Consider the following 23,914-nt stretch of genomic DNA (forward strand, 5'->3'; position numbering starts at 1 on the left):
TTTATGTTATTTTCTTTAAGCCTATTCTGTACGATTTTGTTTAAGATTCTAACGGAATTGAATCAGCCCGAAGCAGTGTGGCGGCAGAGTTTTGTTGGAATTGTTGTTTCTAAAGTAATTGAAACAAAGTGCTTAAGTGTTAAGTTTCTAAAGTAACTGAAACTTGGTGTTGGCCTCTTATAATTCTGTTAAGATTCTAAAGTAAGTGAATAAACCCGAAGCAGTGTGGTTTTGCCCGACGCGTGGCAGTGTTTTAAATTGTATAAATATTGTTTAAGCCCAAAGTTAACAGGTATTTATAAATTTACAATATTTATAAATATTGTTTAAGCCCAAAGTAACAGGATAAAAGGTTGAAGATTTGAATGTTCGGGGTTCATTCTGACGCCGGTGAACCCAAGGTGCTTCGTGTGCCTTGCCACTGCTATGCTGTAAATAAACTTCATTTTTGAGATCTTCGACGTCCACTTCATTTTTTTTTTACACTGGCGAGCCACCGTTCCAGGAGGTTTCCAACAAAAAGTGGGGAAAAAGGTAAGAAAAAGCTGTTTTCTTTCATTTAAGTGCTGTTTTGTCAGGAAACCCCTTGTTTAAAAAAATCTAGAAAAGGAAAATTTAAGGACAGAAGATAATTTGGTTTATTCAGTCTTGGCAGGAGGAGTTGTTAAGCCTATTCTGTAAAAAATAAAAAATGAAAAATGTCAAAAATGAAGTTTATTTACAGCATAGCAGTGGCAAGGCACACGAAGCACCTTGGGTTCACCGGCGTCAGAATGAACCCCGAACATTCAAATCTTCAACCTTTTATCCTGTTACTTTGGGCTTAAACAATATTTATAAATATTGTATATTTATAAATACCTGTTAACTTTGGGCTTAAACAATATTTATAAAATTTAAAACACTGCCACGCGTCGGGCAAAACCACACTGCTTCGGGTTTATTCACTTACTTTAGAATCTTAACAGAATTATAAGAGGCCAACACCAAGTTTCAGTTACTTTAGAAACTTTACACTTAAGCACTTTGTTTCAATTACTTTAGAAACAACAATTCCAACAAAACTCTGCCGCCACACTGCTTCGGGTTCCGTTAGAATCTTAAACAAAATCGTACAGAATAGGCTTAACAACTCCTCCTAACACGCAATAGTTGTGAAATCATTCTGTGACCACACTGCGTCGGGTCTATTCAATTACTTAAGAATTTCCTCAGAATTATAACAACTTCACCAACAGTTTCATATACGTTAGAAACATACACATTTGTTTCAGTTACTTTAGAAACAACAAATCTAATATAATTCTGCCACCACACTACTTCGGGTTTATTCACTTACTTTAGAATCTCAACAGAATTATATAACAGACCGATCCCGAGTTTCAGTTACTTTAGAAACTTTACACTTAAGCACTTTGTTTCAATTACTTTAGAAACAACAATTCAAATACAACTCTGTCACCACACTACTTCGGGTTGATTCAGTTCCGTTAGAATCTTAAACAAAATCGTACAGAATAGGCTTAACAACTCCTCCTGCCAAGACTGAATAAACCAAATTCTCTTCTGTCCTTAAATTTTCCTTTTCTAGATTTTTTTAAACAAGGGGTTTCCTGACAAAACGGCACTTAAATGAAAGAAAACAGCTTTTTCTTACCTTTTCCCCCACTTTTTGTTGGAAATCTCCTGGAAACCTCGCCAGTGTAAAAAAAAAATGAAGTGGACGTCGAAGATCTCAAAAATGAAGTTTATTTACAGCATAGCAGTTGCAAGGCACACGAAGCACCTTGGGTTCACCGGCGTCAGAATGAACCCCGAACATTCAAATCTTCAACCTTTTATCCTGTTACTGTCCTTTTAATGTAAATGAAGTTGCTCTTGTCGTAACAGCTGTGTTCTGTCTTTGATCTTCTTTCAAATAAGAACGGCCAAATGTTTAAAGCAATACGGCCAAATGTTTAAGGTGATAACATCCCTTTGAAGCCCCCTAATCAAGATGGTTCTTGAATACCTGCTGTCCTTCCCACGCTATAGGTGATGAACGTGACTGTGATACTTTTAAGATTGTAAGGAATAAGCTAAATAAGCTCTTTTAAGTAAAGGAACATTTCAATATAATCTATATTGGAGTGGAAGTTTGATCGGAGCAGACTGTAATTTCTTACAGTATCCTAAAGTATCATCTAGGTGCCATGACTGGTATGCAACACTTATATAGCATGCACCAAGCATTTTTTTATTTATTTTTTGTAAAGAGAGTCCCATGTATGGAAGCTTGTTTCCGCCACAGAATGAAAAATAAAAAAGGTAATTGCGACTTTTTATCTCGCAATTCTGACTTTTTTTTCTCTCATTTGCGAGTTTACATCTCGCAATTCTGACTTTATTTCTCAGAATTGCGTGATGTAAAGTCAGAATTGCGTGATATAAAGTCAGAATTCCATGATATAAAGTCACAATTGCGAGATATAAAGTCACAATTGCGAGATATAAAGTCACAATTGCGAGACATAAAGTCAGAATTGCGTGATATGAAGTCACAATTGCATATTATAAAGTCAGAATTGCATGATATAAAGTCAGAATTGTGAGATTTAAACTATTCTAAGGGGGGAAAGAGTTAGTCTTTTTTTTTTCCCTTAGAATTGTCCTGATAACTCGCAATTGCGAGTTTATATCTCACAATTCTGAGAAAAGATGTCAGAATTGCGACATATAAACTCGCAATTGTAAGAAAAAAAGTCAAAATTGTGAGATAAAAAGTCGCATTTCTGTCTTTTTTTCTCAGAATTGCGACTTTATATCACGCAATTTTGACTTTATATCTCGCAATTCTGAAAACTTCTGATATCATAGTGAAGGAAAAAAGCCTCAATAAAAGAATTAAATTCTTGGAAACAAAACCTTGTACAGTTGTTCAGCACAATCTTTTACTATCAAATATTAATAAATATTAAAAATAAATAAATAAAAACATTCATATTTTAAAAACCTTTCTCCACCAAATAAGTCTTGTGTTTAGACCAACATGAATAAAATAAAATAAAATACAAATCTATGAACAGGATGTTGACTTATGTAGACCCTCATGACTGTATCAATGCCAAAAATATCAGATCATTTTACATTTTTATGACAGGCAAGGTTAGTTTAGGTTATGTCACGTGGTACCACACCCCAAACATTTAATAGATTTTTTTTTATTTATAACTTGTGATATTTGTATAAAAATACGTATTAGGTTACACTTTATCTTAAGTTGATAGTGCTTATTTGTGTAATTACACTGTGACATCGAGTAATTTTATTATTTAACTACATTCACTTACTATAGGGTTAGGTTTAGGGTTTGGTTTAGTTAATTGTAATTATCCATAATTGTTATTGCTGTAGTAAATACATGTAACGTGGAACTGTCACCATAAAATAAAGTGTTACCACTTTATTTTAGAATGTATTTTAAAACATTTTTTGAAAATAATGGTTATTATAGGTGCGTTCAAGGTGTATAAGGAAAATATATTCTAATTTACACCACATGATATTTTTAGTGTTATTAAAGTTAGTATTAAATGTTTGTCAAATTAAACGTTTTTACAAACAAATGAAACACACGTGATGCATGATGTAACAGAGTGCATTTCTAAGAGCATATTTGAACAAGGGTAACAAAGAAAATCCTTGCTTACCTCTCTCTGACACTCATGAGCGATGGTAACAGTGATGTGCACCACTAAATATACAGTTCCCTTTTAGCACTGTATATAACATGTAAACTAAAATCTCAATGTTAAAAATAAAATTTAGTTTGTTACTGCTTTGTTATTCACTGAATGTTGTCTCTACAGGTTTGGGACACAGAGAAACCAGATGGCACCATCTCTTTGGTTCACAGCTACAGTATGCGACAGTTTAACTGGGGCTACACTCAGTTCTCCCAGTTTAACACTGATGACACACTCCTGCTGGTGTCAGGGGTCTATCTGGGCCCACATCACTCCTCCTCTGGAGAGATTGCAGTCTTCAGTTTGGGTAGAGACAGCGACTGCACACACCCACAGTAAATATAAGTCGATTTTTTGATTGATATTGTTGTCTTGGATCCGTAGAGAACTACACTCTGCTGTCCCGCGTGAGAAATAAACCCTATGACGTGTTCGGCTGCTGGCTGAATGAGACTCACCTTATCTCTGGTAACCTGCACTGGATTGGCAACATGACCTCCTGCTCTGTACTCTGGCTCAACAAAGCCTTCCAGGTACATATGTGTTCATTCAATCATTTAGCAGAAGCTTTGATCCAATGCGACTTACAAATGAGGAGAGCAATAGAAGCAATTAAAGGTTCTCTAAGCGATGCTGGGCCAAAACATTTTTTGTCACATACATCAAACGTCTCCTCACTATCGGCTAGCTGCCTGTCCCCTAAACACACTGTAAAAAAACGCGGTCTCTGTAGACACCACAGGCTCCACAAACGGCAACAAAAACAATCATGTCTTACCCGGACCACGAAACCTAACAAACAGTGTTCCAGCCAATCACTGGCAAGAAGTATTTGAGGGTGGGTCTGGGGGGTTAGTGCGCGTGCACATGAAGGGTGTGTGTGTGTGAAGGAGAGCAGCGAAGCATCAGAGGGAAGTTTGAAAAATTACCGACACACGACCAAAGAGACGTCGTTCTGAGGAACAAATTAAAAAGAAGAAGGAGTCGGATAAAGAATGTGCGAAGTTCCGAATTTACATCGGTAGCAAAGCTTTTGAACGATGGCGAGAACTCCGGCGGCAGAAGGGCTTCCAGTCCGACATTCAGGTTGCTCTGTTTTTGCTGGACAGGTGGGTAACGTTAAATTGTTTTTTTTCTTCTAAATTGACGCTTATGTTCGCCAAACCCACACAAGGATATAATTAGCTAGAACTGCACGTTCACAATTATTTCAGGAAGCACGGAAGGGAGGGGGAGGAGATGAGATGCGGAGGAGGGAGGGTCTAGCTCCGATTTGTTTGAAAATATTCAAACGTCAACACCCAGGATCGCTTTGAGAACCTTTAAACTAACAATAGGACAATAATATGCAAGTCATGTCACCCCAGTTTAGAGTAACGCAGAACACGTAATATAATGTTCAGTTCTTATATGGTCTCAAAGTGAGGTGCTGGGTCCAAAATTAACTATAGTTGATCAATTGAGAAAATGTTGCTTACTGACCATGAAATACAGTAGTCAACCTTTGAAGTGGATCAAAACCTTTCATCAACCTTTCAAGTTATACATGAACTTTTTTGATCCACTTCAAATGGTAACTATTGTATATTTTTCATTTCATTAAAATGGCTTTTTACCCAGTGATAAAACAGTTGTTTTTATTGTGTCATTCTATTGTGATCTTCCACATATTTTCATTGTGGTGGATTATTAAAGCTGCTGTCGGCAACTCTGGCTGATTGAGTGGACTTAGGCAACATTTTGAATGTTTACAACTCTCATGCCCCTCCCCCACTATCAACGAATACCCTCCCACAGAGTTTGTACTCGTCATTGCGCGTGCTGTATGGTATATGCGGCAGACATGGTCATTGTACATTTTTTATTGCTTATACGCATAACAGAGGTTGTCAGGTAGCACATACAATAACAGTAGCCTTACTACTGTTCTTAAAGTAAGAAAGATAGAGTAGCATTGATTCTTCCAAAAAGTCTAACTTTATCCCTTCAGCTGGACCTGTTTATCAACCTAATGTTACGTTCACGCGGATTTCAGTGCAAACAAAGCTAACGAACCTGCCCACAAAGTGCTAATGTTAGCTATCTATACCAACACATTTGAGCAAACATACTTCGATTACTAACATAACACTAAGAAATAAAGTAACTGGTTGATAAAGCACAATTACCTGTCGAGAAGAAATGTTGCAAGCTCTGCATCCAGCTTAAACCCAAATAAATCATGTAATTCTCTCCATCGTTTAAATGCCGTTCCGATGTGTTTTCCTGGTTTTATTACGGGCATGGTCGATTTCTTTCTGTACTTCTTTTTTTTTTCAGCAGGTGATCTCTTTTCCTGTCTGGTTTTTGACCTCCTCGCTCTTGAGGTTAACCAAGAAATTGAAAACTTTTCCCCCATCACTCTTCGCTAGGGTTGGGTATCGTTTGAATTTGAACGATTCCGATTCCTTGTTTCGATTCCGGTTCCTAACGATTCTCGATTCCGATTCTTTTAAGAGGCAGGGTCAAAAAAGTTTAGCTAACCTTGCTAACCAACGGCCTTTCTGAAGGAAATTCTCCTTTCTGAAGGAAATACTCCTTCTGTAAAAATACTCCTTTTGTCACAAATTTTGCATTTTGCCGAGATTTCTTTATTTTTAGAAAAGTGAAGCCACACTTTGGATCGCCGACGTAAGGTACTCATGTTCGACTCGCGTGGTTATGCCAACTAGAGTTGTGACGTTCGCGAACGAAACCGATTCTTTTGAACTGTTCATAAACATGAACGATGGGAGCCGAGTCGCGGCGGGAGAGCCATAAATCCCATCACTAATGCCAACACTTCCGGTAGACGCTTCTTCGTTGGTGTTGTTCAGCGGTTTCTTCTTCCGCTCGGCGGACTGTGAATATCGAAACTAGGAATCGAAATTGTAACTTTTAAACGATTCCGGGAAAAGCGAAAAGTTAGTCTCGGTTCCAATCGATACTCGATTCTCGATACCCAACCCTACTTTTCGCTACTGCGCGAACTTCACTTCAGGCGTGTGCATGTGATTGACGTGTGGATGCACGACTTGTGATTGACAGTCATACCTCACACACCCCCCACCCCTGCTTTGATTGGACACAATAAACTGGGAGCGGGGGATTTTTGCAAAACAAACACGCTCCAGGTGGAGTTAGAAGCTCGGGTTTTTTCTAAAACCACTTTATTTATGTTGTTCTGTCGGAATATAGTGTTGAATTCGCTGAATATGATAAAAAAACAAAGTTGCCGACGGCAGCTTTAAATATCTGTTGCCACATTGTTATAACAAAAAGAAATCGTTCTATCTAGTCATTTAATGGTTGAGTTATGTAGCTTTAGACAATATAGACAACATTCTTGTCCTAACTACTCATTGCTTCCCTTCTCCATGTTCAGGACATTGAGTCAGAAAACGTGAATGTGGTGAAGCGTCTCTTTAAGATCCAGAACATCAATGCCAGCACTATCCGCACAGTGATGGTGGCCCACTGCCGTCGACACGACTCCCCTGACCTCCTCCTGGACTATGAAGCTCAGTCACAGGCACAAGCTCAGCGGACACAGCAGCACCAGCCTCTCTTCTTTGATCTGGGAAAATCAGACAGTGAGGAGGAGAAAGAAGATGATGGAGATGAGGAGGATGAGGAGCGAGGAGAAAAAAGAGTGTCAGCACATCTGCCCTCATATAACCCATCTGGCCTGCAGCATGTAATACATGTAAGACCTATAAATCACTCGCATCTCATGTGAAGCTTGATCCCAATGATTTTGTGAAGAATGCCTAGAATGCTAAATTAATATATATATATATATATATATATATATATATATATGAAGAGTTCAGATGCAAAAGCCTCTAAATGCCATTTGAAATTTTCTTCTAAAATGACCATTTTTATCAAGCTTGGATTTTTAAGTTCAGTAATTTCACTTAAATGACAATTAATAGGTAATCGTCATTGCCATTTAAGTGAAATTACTGAACTTAAATATACAAGCTTGATAAAAATGATCATTTTAGAAGAAAATTTCAAATGGCACTTAGAGGCTTTTGCATCTGAACTCTTCATATATATATATATATATATATATATATATATATATATATATATACAGACAGACAGACAGACACACAATGATTAGTGTTTAATTGGATTTAATTGTATCTTTTTGCAGTCTATGGAATTATAGTGTGGTTTAAATTTGATTAGTTTGATATGCATCTGTTTGTTTACGCCACATTTCTAATCCATGCATTTCTTCAAGTTGACACCACTAGTAACAACAGCCTTGAGAGATATTGTCAATTTCCTCATGTTTTTAAAAGATACAGTATACATAGATCAGGAAAAATAGTCTTCTCTTTGAAAATGGGAAATTTGTTCTTTAACCACGTGTTCCTGAATTTTGTTTTAATTTTATAAAAAAAAACTTTTCCATTAACAACACTATGAAATCAAAAGCAGTTTTTTATTAGGGTATAATGCAATATCAAATTATTCATGACTGACATAGACCATAATATTTTTGGTTCCACATCTATAGATTCTTATAAATATTCTGTCTGTTTCCAATTTTTAAAAAGGTGACTGTTCAATACTGCAAATCCACATTGAATTGAAATTTCATTGCATTAAATCAAATCAATTTACAGTATTGTGAATTACTCATGTAATACTTAAAAAAAAGAAAAAAAACTAGATTTGTCTTCATAATTCTTTAACTTTCCCTTTTCCAAGTTTTTTTCCTCATTTAATATTTCTTTGTTTTATTCTTAAGTGTGTTAGATTACAGAAGTAAAATGGACTGGGAATGCCTTTTCTTTTTGAAGTGTATTTCCTTTCCTTAGCAATTAATAACAGACCCTAGCGAAAGATCAACTATGATTGAAAACTGTTTTAATAAAAGCACTCATCTTGAAGTGTTATATTATATGTTCTCAGTTATGTGTGCTGTATTTGCTGCCGTTAGGGTTGTCAGAGCATAGCTGCTCATGATCGAGAGTTGGAGACGAAGGTGGCCAGGCTGATGGGCAACAGACGCACCAAAGCTCCTGATCCAAACCTGGTGTCTCCCTCAGCTCCTGGAGAAGGAGAGGACAAGACTTACCTCCTCTTCACCACTGGCAGCCTCACCTACTCGCCTCACCAAATTGGTGAGTGTGCACTTGTGTTTTCCATACAGTACATGTGGGATGGTGAACTCATGTGTTTGTGTGTTTCAGGTATCAAGCGGATAATGCCTGATCAAATGACAACAAGTGGTCCTGTGTTAGGAGAAGAGCGCAGTACAGAGGAGTTCTTTGACTCGCTGGATCATGTGATCGACATACACGGCCACATCATCGGCATGGGTCTGTCACCTGACCATAGGTGTGTTTGCTTTGCAGCAGTAAATGACTAGCATACATGAGCTTTTAATTGACTTTGGACGGATGCAGTTTACTCAGCAAGTTCATATGGTTTGTGAAATTTAATCAAGAGAACAAATTTGTGTGGCAAATTATCTGGCTTGACTTACCATGCAAATCCTGGATGTTGCTGTTGTGTTTCTATGGGATAGAAAACCACAAAGTCTTCCTTCAGGGGACGCAAGCAGGCTTAACAAGCTGAAATAATCTAAAGCTGACAAGGCCATAAAAAACATTTAAATATCTTAAATGGTATAAGAAAAGTCTTAATTATTATTTCAAGAGGTCTTAAATTTTGGGGACAGTTAAACAGTCGTGGTATGGCTTAATGTGATTATTAAACTTCAAAAATTTACCTAAATATAATCACTGTTGCATGTTCTATAGATTTAGAGCAGTTTGAATACCACACATTTATGTTTAATATAAATATCATTTTGACTTTAAAAAAAAGGTGTATGGCTGACCACAGAAAGTGGTCAAAATGTGTAAATCCTGCTGAAATTGAAATATTATCTATGAATGTGTCAGCTGTCATTCAGTGTTTGTCTGTTGATAGGTACTTGTACGTGAATAGTCGAGCATGGCCGGCGGGATGTGTGATCTCTGACCCCATGTCCCCTCCCCCCATCGCAGAGGAGATCGACCTGCATGTGATTGATCTGAAGAGTCTTAGAGAGGAGCGCCGTAGCCTTCGAGCCCACCGGGCCTTCACACCCAACGATGAGTGCTTCTTCATCTTCCTTGATGTCAGCCGAGACTTTGTCGCCAGGTGATTTACATCCCATTTAGCACATTGTATTTGCTGTGGTAAACAGATTATTAGGTCTTTTAACTACGTGTGTACTAAAGTAAACCATAGCTTTCTTTCACTAGTTGATATGACATTTATACCAACACTTAACGTGGGTGCACCATAGGGATGGGACGGTATTAAAATTTCATATTACGAATATAGTGACCAAAATTATTGTGTTTATCAATAGTATCACGGTTTTGTTTAAAAGAGATGAAAGTGAGAGAGAGGCCCTTGGTGACGTCAGATCCAATGGGGGCGCTTCGCGCCCACTACGCCACATCCCGCCGAGACCGGCGTGGCTTGGGCCTATAAATACAGCTCAATGGGCTGATATAATCAGTTTTTTCATCGCCGAAGCAAACCAGAGCATGTTGCAGGCACGGCAAAGATACGCAGTACTCGTTCCCTCTTCTAGAGAAAACCGAGGTTACGTTAGTAACCGAGAACGTTCTCTTACGAGAGGTTCTCTCTTACTGCGTCATATCTTACGCTAGGGCAACATGGTGTAAAACACCTTGCGTGCTGGGATCCAACACCAAAGTCCCAAAGGCAGGTGCCCGGGGCTCATTTAGTGCATAAACACCAGGGACTCACAGAGAGTCTGAGAAGAGAGGCTATAAGTGTCATTCCCAATAAGTAGCATCCTAAGGGAGCTAATCATATCTACACAGTCAGGGTGAAATTGTTCGGCCTGAACAGGGTTACAGTATGGGTCCTACTCATTGCCCATGGAGTTATTTTATCGATCAGCGAGCGGTGCTCAACTGGTTTCAGTATTCTGAGCCGAAGCAACGGGGCAGACAGTACTGGGGTGAGTTGCATAAACTGCTAAGACTAGTCTTACAAGTTAGTCATCCAATTTTTTTAGTAAGATTGATTACCCCTAACAACCTGCTAGGTGGTCAAACTAGTTCTTAAAGGGTACATATCATGCTTTTAAATCATTCATTTTTACTTATAAATCATACATTTGTGGTCTATATAAAGCATAACTGCAATGCTTGGGTCTGAATTCCTCATTATTATAGCTCCACAGGCCCCTTTTCTACCCCTTTTCTGATGTGTGTCTGTGAGCAAGTCGTTTTAAAGCGGCCCCTTTAAATAAAAAGGAGTTGCGTCTTTCCCCGCCCGCTCTCCAGGTCGCTGAGTTCACGGTCGGTTCAACTCCCCCCGTTCGGCCATTATTGTAGTTTGATAAGAGATATACGATTACTATAGCTTCAAAAAACATTTTTATTCACACGTTAACAAAATGTCAACAACGGAAGACTTGTCCATCAAGCCTTACAGAGCAAGAGATATGAAAAAGACGACGACAAACCTGAAGAACAACGTCTTCATATGGATGCAGTGGTATGTAAGTTAAGTTAACTATTTTGTGTTATTAGTGAAAGTCGACTATTTCTCTTGTTAAAACAAGCACACTGACAAGATAAATGACTACGGTCTAATCTTACCTCTAAAAATCTGTATTTATAATAATATGATAACTTACGTTTAGAAAAGCATCAGAAAAAAACGCAGCAGCTAAATGATAGAAGGAATTTACCCCTCATTCAGACGAAGTCGATCGGCAAACCCTTCTGTATACTGGCGGAGGTTGTTGAAGTGGGAATCCTTGAAGTGCTTCAGGTCTCTACATCCAACAACCGAACATTTTGACTTGCCCTCTCGTAACTTCTGTATCATTGAGCTTGGACTATAAAATCGGAGCGAGAAATAATAATGGCGGATTGCTCGACGTGTTGGACCGGTAGTCAATGTCCTTATTTGTCAGTTCCGCTGCAAATACTGTCACGTAATTGTTCAAGAAACGTAATAGAGAACAGAAAAATCTGAACAGGTTGAAAAATATGACCAAAACGGAATATAAAGATATAAACAAAGCACCTGAAGAGAATAATTTTTTTCTGTACATAAACACTCCAAATATACAACAAAATGCATTTAAGGGCTAAAAACCTAGATTTTGCATGATATGTCCCCTTTAAAGTCCCTGTAAAGTCAAAATTAAGTATGTGTTCTGAGTTTGTCACACCACAGAAAAATTGTGTTGTTAGCCACCCAGCCTAATTTGAATGATAAAAAAAGCCGGCAAGTACATAAAATAAGTTAAATAATCAAAATCTTGAAAAAAATGATCAGTGATCTCTGTTCTCAAACACTGGGGGCGTGTCCGCTGGCTACACTGAAACCACGCCCACTAGCGGGAAAGCTGTCGACGGTGATATTAGGTGATACTGCTTTCGGGACGGGAGGATAAACGCTGAGGCGCAAGATAGTCGTTTCGGCCCCGTTCGCCTAGCCTAACTTCGTCATACTCATATTCTAGTGAGAATATGAGTCTGAAACTCCTCCGTAGGGCTTTGATTGTGAGGCGTGTCTTAACCGAACCAGGAAAAAAAAAAACCTCTCCACTCAATTGGATAGTCGGTAGACCTACAACCAATCAGAGCGGTAGACCTACAACCATCGAACTTCCACTGTAAACACATGTATGATGTGAAAACGAAACCATTGAGCGAAATACCGGAGTGAACATGGCTGATCGAGTTTTGTTGCCTCCTTAACCTGATCCTTCATGAGTGCAACCAAGGGGACACAATCACAACTATCGCTTTGCCGGCCTTTGGCCTGCCCAGTTTCTCGCTGACGATCGATAATAGTTGATTAATTAAACTTTTCCCAAAACCTGTCGGGAGTAGGGCCACAACATCACCTCCATTCAAAATCTTTAACACACTTCTTGTTCGAGCTTCAGTTTGCAAATGCCGGGAATATTCTCTACAACAGAGCGAACTGCATCCCGTTTCGATTTCCCTAACCTAAAATACAATCGTAATCTCTGTGCTTAGCCTCTGTGTGTCACGGCTCTCAGCCCGCCCTCTGTTCGTTGATTGGCCGGCTGTTTTCAGGCCGGAGGAAAACTGAGAGACATGTCGACTGCGAACTGAAATAGAACGGAAGTACGAAGTCTGAAGCAGTCAGGCTATGTCTGCTTCCCGGACAATGTTAGGAAGACTGTTCCAAAGTTTTGGTGCTAAATAGGAAAATGATCTACCACCAGCAGTATATGATGTTTAATTGGGAGCCAATGCAGTGTTGACAGAACCGGGCAAATATGTTCTGGTAAGAACTTGAGCTGCTGCGTTTTGGACCAGTTGTAGTTTAATTATTAATTATACCATGTTCTGGATGAATACTCGATTCTGATTGGCTGCAGGGTGTCCGTTAAAAAGTGATAGAGGACACCTAGTAAAGTAGTTCTGGTGAAACTGCCTGTTTACCATTCGAAATGTATAAATAAATGCGCTGCCTACAACAGCTGTGAGTAACCATAGCAACAGGCAGTCAAACGCTCTATCAAAACAAACATCTAATGTTAGATGTTATAGCCGAATACAACAATGAGCGAATTCGTTATTTCTTTTAACATTTATGGAGAATATGGCAACTTTGACGACTGGTATGCTGTAGGTCGACTCTCCGATGCTGGACTGGAGAGCCGTCAAATAATGTCGGTGACAGGCCATCAATGCGAGAGCAGTCTGCGGGCTTACTGGGCTCCGTCTGTCCGTGAGAGACGAAGCTTGAGCAACGTACTCTCTGCATCATGAGCAGCAGTACCCAGCTTTTGTGGATCCTCCTGACTGGCCGACTTTTTCAAATTGCACTATAAATGGAAATGTTGAAATTAATTGTAAATAAAAAAGCTAGCATGTAGGCAAATGACCCTCTCTTTGATCTGATTAAGTTAAAGGTTCTCTAAGCGATGTGGGGCCAAAACATTTTTGTCACATACATCAAACGTCTCCTCACTATCGGCTAGCTGCCTGTCCCCTAAACACACTGTAAAAAAACGCGGTCTCTGTAGACACCACAGGCTCCACAAACGGCATCAAAAACAATCATGTCTCACCCGGACCACGAAGCCTAACAAACAGTGTTCCAGCCAATCACTGGCAAGAAGTATTTGAGGGTGGGTCTGGGGGGTTAGTGCGCGTGCACATGAAGGGTGTGTGTGTGTGTGAAGGAGATAGAAGCATCAGAGGGAAGTTTGATTTCTTGGCCGACACACGACCAAATAGACGTCGTTCTGAAGAACAAATTAAAAAGAAGAAGGAGTCGGATGAAGAACGTGCGAAGTTCCGAATTTACATCGGTAGCAAAGCTTTTGAACGATGGCGAGAACTCCGGCGGCAGAAGGGCTTCCAGTCCGACATTCAGGTTGCTCTGTTTTTGCAATTTTTTCTTCTAAATTGACGCTTATGTTCGCCAAACCCACACAAGGATATAATAGCTTGTTTTCACGTGACGTCACGACACTGCGTTGCCATGGTGCGAAATGCAGATGGAGGGTAGGAAGTGATTTTCCATATTTAGGAAGCACTATAACACACTCAAAATGCCTATGTTTTGCGTCATTTATGGTTGCTCAAATCGATCAAACCACGAGGAGTTTTTATCGTGTGCCCAAAGTTGTTGTTCATAAGGGGGGAAAATACAAGAAATTGACAGAAAAACACCAGGAAAAATGCCTTGCAAACCTACGTCTGCGGTCGGGAGAAGCCGAATGGGAAATGCCTGTGATCACTTCGTCAAATTTGAGTTAATACGTTATTTATGTGGCTTATAATTACATCAATCAGGTGTTTAAATACACTTATGTGGCTGTTTGTGTAACATACCAGTTTCCGAGCTTTGTAAAGTCAAAGTATGTCTGTAAGACGAGTTAGTTGCTGATATCTACAGCCTTGATGGCAGGCAAATCTCTCAATTCAGTTGAAAATCGGTCCTCTTCATAACGTAAGGATCACCTCCAACATATGTTTCGATTTTCTGTTTATATATTTCTCTTGTAATAGCGTCTAAAGTAGTACAGTACGCATTTTCCTCCATTTCGTTCATTGCGCTCTTCACTCCTTGCCCTCCATCTGCATTCCGCGCGTCAACACAATCACGTGACTGCAAACCACCTATTAGCTAGAACTATGCACGTTCACAATTATTTCAGGAAGCACGGAAGGAAGGGGGAGGAGATGAGATGCGGCGGAGGGAGGGTCTAGCTAGCCTCCGATTTGTTTGAAAATATTCCGAACGTCAACACCCAGGATCGCTCAGAGAACCTTTAATTTATTGCCCTCTATAAGCGCAAATCGCTGGTGCTCAGAACTAATTGTTTTTTTTTTTTGTGTGTGTGTGTGTGTTTTTGATTGTTGTTTGATTAATTGTTTTATGTGTAATAAAAAAAAATAACTATGCCTACCCTCGTGTTTCATGAAGAAAAAAAATGCATTTTTGAACCTGAAGGGTTCTACAAGCTGAGCGGACTATAAATATCTCCGGTTGCTAAATAAACCTTCAGGCAAGTTATTATTTGTAAAAACTAGATTTAGCCTAATTAAAATATAAACTAATGTTTTAAAAATGTTTTATTTGGCAAGTGACCATGGTATAAGCGGGTTAATGCCCTTCGGCGGAGGCAACCGTCCTCCGCTGCGCGTTGGCCGGTTCACGCCTCGCCGTCGTCCATTAAAACACCTCGTCGGGCATTAACCCTTACGCGTTCAGGGCAACCACCCAGTAGAGCATTACAATAATCTAGCCTTGTTGTCATGAAGACATGAACTAACTGTTCCACATTTGTCATTGAGAGCATATGAATTTATATATATTTTTAAGATGGTAGAATAAGATGGTTTTACAGATACTAGACACATGACTTTCAAATAAAAGATTGCTATCAAAGAGCACACCTAGGTTCCTAATCGACGAGGACTTGACCGAGCAGCCATCAATTGTTTTGTACCTACAGTATTGCAGGTTATTAAGTGAGAACGTTTTTTGTCCAATAGAATCTCGGGGTTTTTTTTTCAGTATTACGTTGTAGAAAATTTATATCAGCTTGCATTCTGTTAATTTTCTGGATTGGTAAATTTCATCAGGGCCTTAAGAAATATAGAACTGATTATTAGAGTAACATTCACAGAAATGAATTTAAACTTCCCAATTACATCCACATTTTTGCTACTGAGCTAAATATGTTCCTGCTGAGATGGTATACTATTTACTTACGAGTACTAAGTCAAAAAAATGTCTGACACACCAAGCCGGCATAAAATAACTAGCAGCGATGAAAGCTGACTATTGTTGCCTGCGTCGACTGCATCTCGGCCAAAAAGATGAGCTTGAACACCCCACAAATACTTCAGGTGACTGTCAACTAGCATGTGCGTTCTGCACCTGTAAGGAAATAACTCTTTATCAGCAGGGAAACCGAAATTAGGAACTGCATATATGCAAACTTAAAGCAGTGCTTGCTTATCATTTTGAATATCAATCATGCTGATTATTTTCTTCATTCCAGGCGGCTTATGTTATGAAAATATTCTCGTAATAGAATGCTTAGATAAGGTGACAAACATCTTAGGTGACTTCTTTGCTCTCTTTCATCACTTGTGCTGAAAACACTTCACTTGTTCGCTAAGCTGAACATTCAACATGTTCAATTGTTCATGTTCAACTTAGCGTGTCGAGCTTTACACATAATGATGTAATGTCCACACAATGTACTCATCTAGACATCTAAACCATCATTAAAGGGGTGATGAACTGAGAAATCAAATTTTCCTTGAGCTTTTGACATCTAAGAGGTCATCATATTATAAGTTTCAGAACTGAAAACGTCCTTGTTAGTCCAATAAAAGCTTTTATTGACACAGCCTCTAAAAACGACTCGTTTTTAAAAGTGGGGAACTATGACGACAAAGAGGATAAAACACCACCCCCACAGAAGATGATCAACGCCTGCTTCACCATGGCAGGTTTAGCCCCGCCCACCGATTCGCGCATTACACACATAAGTTGCATACATGTACATGCTTACCTCGTGATGACAAACTGGATCGCTACCGAGCAATACAGAATATTGTGCAGTGCCTGGTTGTGCAAGACAGTCGCTGCATAAGCTTCCTGTGGATTCCAATAGGACTGCATGGATAAAATTTATTTTTAATGACGTTCCAGCAGCTGATGAGGTAAAACATCGTCGTCTGTTCGCTTCATTTCACTGAGGATTGTTTTGTCAACAAGACTGGATTTGCAGACCGATTAAGAGTAAAGAACGGTGCTGTGCCGTCTATATTGGATCTGACAGGAATATTGTGCAACACACGGACTCTGGGTTGAACATGTATGGGCGAATCCGGTTGCCATTTTACAACATAGGACGTTTTCCCCCACGTACACCGACGGGTGAGTTAAACTCATTATAATATGCAAAACTGTTCTCCACTCGCAGCAGTGGGTGTTTACTTCCAAGTCTTCAGTGCGACACGCCCATAAAAACCGACTGTTTTTCAGGAAGGCTCACAACCAGGGTACAAAATAGCCTATTACTTGTTCATTTTGATGTTTTTGAATGCAAAAACCAAGCGAACGTTATAAGTTGACCTCAGACAACAATATAATAACATTTAAAAAGCCAGTTCATGACCCCTTTAAATGCTTGCCAAACAAAATATCTTAAGGATTGAGTCATAACTGCACTAGAAGTGTTTATTCTCTAATGAGTGTACTTGTCTGTGCAGCGGTGCAGAGGACAAGCACGGTTACATCTGGGACCGACACTACAACATCTGCCTGGCACGCCTGCAACATGATGATGTGGTCAACTCTGTGGCCTTCAGCCCAGCAGACCAGGAGCTGCTGCTGTCTGCCAGTGACGACTCCACCATTAAAGTGTGGCGCTCCCCACGCATGCTGCGCCTCACACAGCCCCCCCGACACCCGCCACGGGCTCGCAAACTGATCTCATCCTTACTCGGCCAAAGAAGAGCTAATCTGAATGGCAAACCCTGACCTGGACACTGGCAGGCGTATCGAAACAGAAAGACACTCCATGAGCAGAGAGGCATGTGTGAGGTCAAGAAACTGGACTTCTACATGGGTGCCTATGAGAAGAACAAGGGTACATGTGTTTTCTTAGTGGCAGGTAAATCACTGAAAAATGAAATGTGATCTTTGCATAAAGAAACAACAAAAGAAAATAGGATTTTTGGATCACCATATGCGCATAGAAACGTGAACATCAACAGTATATGTGACTTCAAGGGCAAAGAACCAAGGATTTGAGGAAAGATATAGGTCATTCACATGTGAGTGTCTCGTGTGCAGTTGTAAGTCCATTTAACCCAGTCGTGGTGACTGAAACACTGCCTGTGCCCGCTCATATTTTTTATGTGTTTTTTTTTTTTTTTCTTTTAGATGATCAGAACAAAAACAGGTTTAGAGTATTTAAATACTCAAAACAGGGGGAAAATCTAGATTCTGGTACAAACTTACAAAAGTTATGTGTCTCTGGTTTTATTTTTGGTTTTAAAAGAAAGAGCAGTTCAGTTTAACATGGTTTCTGAATGACAATGTTTATTTCCTCTCCATCTATGCCTTTATTATTGAAATCAATTGTATCCTTTGTGCATATGGATTGTCATATGGGATTTAACAATCATACTGAACAATTCCAAAGAAACTCAAAGCCTTCATGTTTGAACCTTTAGCTGTCACCTTTATTCAATCATTCGGTTTTAACAATGCACCAGTGATGCACCTCTGTTATGGTATTATATGTTTATTTTATATGTACATCCTGGTATGACATGTCGTGACTGTATGTGCAGGTTGTATTCACATTTATTTCTATAGGATTGTTAAAACTACCAAAAATAAGAAAAAACTCAATTTCAGGTCCGACAGCAGGCCATTTCATTCTCCATTCAATATTTAATGTAGATGAGCTCCATGACTGTACAGCATTGACACACTATGCAGCATAAGCGTGCTGTGCTACGTTATACCCACAACTCACCTCCAGCACCTCACCTTCCTGTGTCATAAGCTTACATTTGTTTACCAGCATTAAATATTCAGCAAAGGTGCTCATTTGTTATAATCTCTTAAATGTCCCCATGGCTCACATATATGATCTATACATGTGAAGCACAGATGAAATATTTGTTACTTGTGCATTACAGGCAGAGTATGAGAAAGTTTGGATCACAATGTGCAGCATTAGTCTCTATAATTGTGGCCAGTGGTTTTTTTGTTAATGGACCTGGTTCCCTGTATGACATTTGTTTGAGCTTGTGAATCTGATTTATCACCTTCCTTTTGGCTGTTTGCCATCGTTTTACATTTTGTATTGTGGAATGTGTAAAATTTGTTTGACCCATTAAACTATTTTTCTTTTACCAGATACAGTGTACATTTTTAATTTTACCCAAAGCAACTAAAAATGTATACATTTTACAGTTTTCTTTCTTTGGCAAAGGTAAAAACATGGGACATAAAGACATTGTAGAGACCACTTTAACTGTTTTTTTTTTTTTCAGCAAGTTTAAATGTATTGTTATAGTTATACATGTTTATTGTTACTCAGCACACAACAATTGTATATTTAAAAATGTATTATATAGTAAGAACTACTACTGGTATAGTAAGAACATTTTTATCACAATAACAAAACAAAGGGTATATCACTATCTAAAAGTGAATTGCATAGCTTCAGCGAATTACTAAATAATAAAATACAAACTAATATAAATGAGTGTATGATAGATAAACGGTACAAATTAATACATAGAATTAAATAAAATGATTTTAACTGATTTTTTAATTCATTTATGATAGAAAAATGAAAGAGAAATTTGCTTTTGTTGTAAAGAAGAAAGTGGCTTTTTTTTTCTAATTATCCAAGTAACATGGACTGTTATTTAACTGAACAGGATTTATACTGCATCTAGGTTAACTCAGAAAATATACCATGCTAATCTGAAGTATAGTGACGTTACAGAGGAAAAGGTATTAGTATGTCTGATCCTTTTTATAAGGGCTTGAATATAATAAAATGTCTACAGCTGAAAAATTTGTGTAGCCATTTCATTCTCAAGCCCAAACAAAAAGATCCAGACCGCCGATTAGATGATGTTTACAAGTAGGCTAACTACATTGAATTTAAGCACTGGTTAGTCAAGATGTTTGGACATCTAATAAATTCATTTTCCCTCTCTTAACATAGATGAGCTTTTGTATGTGCATGAGGCTACAATATTTACATTTCATAAGAACAAACAGCACAATGATTCATTTCTATGAGCTGACTCTCACAGCGCTCAATCAGTTTATGGATATTAAAGTTTCTCTATTATTAAGTTAGTCACGTTTGTAAAAAAAAAAAAAAAAAAAGCAGACTGATGACAAATACGTATCTATTTATAAACTATACTTCCAGAAAAAGTGACCATGCCTCTAAAAATGTCCTCACAAATGCAGTTAGCGTCCAAACAAGATCAGATTTTAACGGCATGAAAAATCCTGCACCCTTCAAGTCTCTCATAAGTAATATTATGTTATTACATACAAAACAGGTATAGTTTAATTTATATGATATAAATATGTATTATGATAATAAATATATAGTACATATTAAATATTCAGTTATATCAAAATAGTGGAGTTATTGCTATGCAAGTAAGTAATCATTGCCACTCCATAGACATAATAATAATATCATCAATGAAAAATATTTCTTGAACCAACTATATGGTATTATAATATAATCATTTATATTGTATAGTTTAAATGGCTTCCGCAGCTGATATAATAATAATAAAAATAATACCATCCATTGTTATAATATATAATGAGTTATAAGCCAGTGAGGTCGACTATGGCTTTAATAAAAATGGTGTCATCTCTCAGATACGAGCTTTTGCCTGCCAGCTTGGCGAGGGGGCAGAAGAGAGGACAACCGCTGGCAATGTTCATCTCACTGATGGGTCTCTGGAAGGATGTGGAGCTCACGTCAGGCCTAAAGGCATCGATGATGTGCTCTCGGTTGTTCTGATCCAAGAGCATTAATGTCACCTGGAAGGAAAAAAGAATTACAAATCAATGTAATGCCAAGCTTACGTTCTAAAGGTTATATCGGACATCAGGTGACAGAATACATGTACTAACCCTTAAGATACAATAGTTATTACAACCACCACATTCTCAGCCATTTAACATTTAATAATCAATTATTCATTAGATGCAATATCCTAACTACATGTATTCCACAGTTTATAGATGTTGAATATAACAACAGAACAAACTCAACATTCAGTCCCTGCAATAAGTGATTCATCCACACATGAGTGGTGATGTGATGCTTTAGTTGGTAGAACAACCCTTAAAAATTTAAAGTAAGAGTAAATGAACGCCTGAAAGAGGAGTGAGAGCGTATCAGCTCATTTACCTTCTGGCTGAAGGGCCACTTCAGCAGTGCGTCGTATTTGCCCCTCATGACCACAAAGAACAGGGAGAGGTGAGTGCCCCGACCTGTGCCGTCACCGTTCAGGTACAGTCTCAGACACATCTTATACCCATATTTACTGGAGTAGAATGCTGAAGAACAGAAGAAAGGTGCTAAACAGCAGGGTCAGAAATTAACTCGGGCAAAAACATCACCAAAGGTGACTAAAATGCTTCACAAAAATCAGCTCCGAAAACAGTGAATACAATCTGAAAACTTAACTTTGACATGTAAAAACAGCATTTTATGTTATCAATTTTAATCAGTTGAAAGGCATTTAAAGGTGCAATGTGTAAAAAATTTGAGCATCTCTTAAAGGGATAGTTCACTTTGAAATTAAGTTTTGATATGTTTTAGCTTACCTCAAGGGCATCCAAGATGTAGGTGTCTGTTTCCACAGTATTTTCAATTTAGACATTTTTCGGTCAAACTGTTGTTGTCTCACCTCAAAGAGCATGGACAGAGAAGTCAAAATTAAACATGATTTAATGACTCGTAAATGTAAGTACACATTGATGGCCTAAGACACGAAACGAGCGGTTTGTGTGAGAAAACGTACAGTATTAATATAGTTTTTTACCTCTTGTTAACAGCCGTCGAACTGATCTGAATCAGATGTCCAACTGAACCGAACTGAACCGTCTCCAGACGTTAAGCCGGAAGTGATCTCTCGCGCATCCACATCACGCATTGTTGACAGAGATTTCGGAAGTTTTACCCTTCACTAAACATATTTAGATATACGGGAAATTGCAATGGAAGACGATTTCGATATATCTAAATATGTTTAGTGAAAGGTAAACCTTCCGAAATCTCCGTGTAAACAATGCGTGAGCGAGAGATAATTTCCGGCTTAACGTCTGGAGACGGTTCAGTTCGGTTCAGTTGGACATCTGATTCAGATCTGTTCGACGGCTGTTAACAAGAGGTAAAAAACTATATTAATACTGTTCGTTTTCTCACACAAACGTTTGTTTCGTGTCTTAGGCCATCAGTGTGTACTTACATTCAGAAGTCATTAAATCATGTTTAATTTTGACTTCTCTGTGCATGCTTTTTGAGGTGGACCCCTTAAAACTGCATTATAGGACTGACAGACAACAACGGTTTGACCAAAAAAATGTCAAAATTGAAAATGCTGTGGAAACAAAGACACCTACATCTAGGATGCCCTTGAGGTAAGCTAAAACATATCAACAAATTAATTTCAAAGTGAACTATCCCTTTAACAGAAATGCAATGACATCCATAACTGTTTTCAGTGGTGTATAAAGAACTTACTTAATAAACCTTAATGTTTTTATTACCTTCGAATGAAACATTTATATCTACATGACCGCGGGCATCCCCTCTATGAAGGTCGACATATTGTGACATCATGTTTCTAGCGTAGCCGAACGCGAACACACAGCGCTACAGAACGCGTTTCGTTCATACCTTGAAAGAGAAGCCGCAGAAAGCTAGAAGCAATAGACACCGTGAGTAGTGACGTTTCCCTTGTCAGTGGTGTAAAATATGTAGTTGGACTGTTTCGTGTAGTTACTCTCCCTCGCTGTGTTATGGCTTTGCTATGTGGGGATAAATGTGCTGGTTACGTTTGTGAGACAGCTGATTAGTACTCTTGTCATTGACACAGTAACGTTACAGGAATAACCAACCCATCGATCGCGGTCGACAAGTCGATCTCAGAAGCATTTAAAGTCGATCGCAAAGAGTTTTCAAAATCAGAGAAGAAAGCCTATTGTATGTAGTAAATGGTGTCTAGGGGATGCGGAGGCACGCGTGCTGTTACAATCATGTCATTTGTGCCGTGCGCGTCTTTGGGCTCATGCGGACGCATCGAGTTTAACCAAGGCTTTATGCTTTAACCAGCTCAGCCACAGTAACGGCTCATATTAGCCAGCCAAACTTTTACTACCCTGTTAGAAAACATATATAGTTGCATAGTTTCATATGTTTCTTCTCCCTCACTGTATTATGGGTTAGCTATGTGGGGAGAAATGTGCTGGTTACGTTTGTGAGACAATCAGCTTACTATTATTATATTACATATTAAGACCCTTGATCCTCACCTGACTATGGTTTTGTAAACTTTATCCATGATGTGGTTTATAATAAACTGTGGTTCAGAAACAGTGACAATATTACACACTCTTGGCTTACTCTGGCTATTCTCAGCTGTGTCAGGCGACGATATGTTTGTCCCGTTTTAGCCACCGTAGCTTCTTCGAAAGGGAGGGGTGAGCAGTGGGCTGAGCCCTTAGTGCAAACTCGCAACCGAACCGTTAGATGTCGCTAAAAATGACTCACTGCACCTTTAAAAAATGCATTCTAAAAATAACCTTCACATAAGCTTAAATTCCAGTCAGGACATTGTGCTAAGTGCCACAAAGCATCAAAGCCCTCAAGCTCCATTCAAGTTCTGGTTACAATTTACTATTTACAAAATGCAAAGTAGGATTAAAATGTATTGAACCAAGAACATTCCAGGACACAAGATCAATCAACAGCATTTGTGACAATGTTGAATACCACAGAAAATAATTTACAATTATACTATTATATAGATTATTCTCCCCTTAGTTTCATGACCAATAGCTGTAAAGCATGTACACCTGGT

The 23,914-nt window shown here is 38.6% G+C and overlaps 2 protein-coding genes across 6 annotated transcripts in view; one reads left to right on the forward strand and one right to left on the reverse strand.

The window, feature by feature from the left end:
- Positions 1 to 19,194, forward strand: part of fbxw5 (F-box and WD repeat domain containing 5) — a 32,656-nt gene extending 13,462 nt beyond the window's left edge. Inside the window, exons 4-10 of the mRNA XM_039661886.2 lie at positions 3,849 to 4,032; positions 4,110 to 4,258; positions 7,129 to 7,449; positions 8,704 to 8,887; positions 8,957 to 9,104; positions 9,702 to 9,914; positions 17,531 to 19,194. Of these exons, the coding sequence (XP_039517820.2) occupies positions 3,849 to 4,032; positions 4,110 to 4,258; positions 7,129 to 7,449; positions 8,704 to 8,887; positions 8,957 to 9,104; positions 9,702 to 9,914; positions 17,531 to 17,801 (1,470 nt within the window). The 3' untranslated portion in view covers positions 17,802 to 19,194. The remainder of the gene's footprint in view (positions 1 to 3,848; positions 4,033 to 4,109; positions 4,259 to 7,128; positions 7,450 to 8,703; positions 8,888 to 8,956; positions 9,105 to 9,701; positions 9,915 to 17,530) is intronic.
- The window catches only part of traf2b (Tnf receptor-associated factor 2b), a 46,258-nt gene continuing 40,351 nt past the window's right edge, over positions 18,008 to 23,914 (reverse strand). For 4 of the 5 annotated variants that reach the window (XM_089129963.1, XM_039661887.2, XM_039661888.2 and 1 more), the window contains exons 10-11: positions 21,238 to 21,407; positions 18,008 to 20,864 (exon numbers count right to left, since the gene is read on the reverse strand). In XM_089129963.1, the coding sequence (XP_088986089.1) occupies positions 20,646 to 20,864; positions 21,238 to 21,407 (389 nt within the window). In that variant the 3' untranslated portion in view covers positions 18,008 to 20,645. The remainder of the gene's footprint in view (positions 20,865 to 21,237; positions 21,408 to 23,914) is intronic. The other variant, XM_039661889.2, reaches the window with a different exon arrangement.

The sequence above is a fragment of the Pimephales promelas genome, chromosome 4 (assembly GCF_988280905.1).
Source record: "Pimephales promelas chromosome 4, fPimPro1.hap1.1, whole genome shotgun sequence".
NCBI classification, from domain to species: Eukaryota; Metazoa; Chordata; class Actinopteri; order Cypriniformes; family Leuciscidae; genus Pimephales; species Pimephales promelas.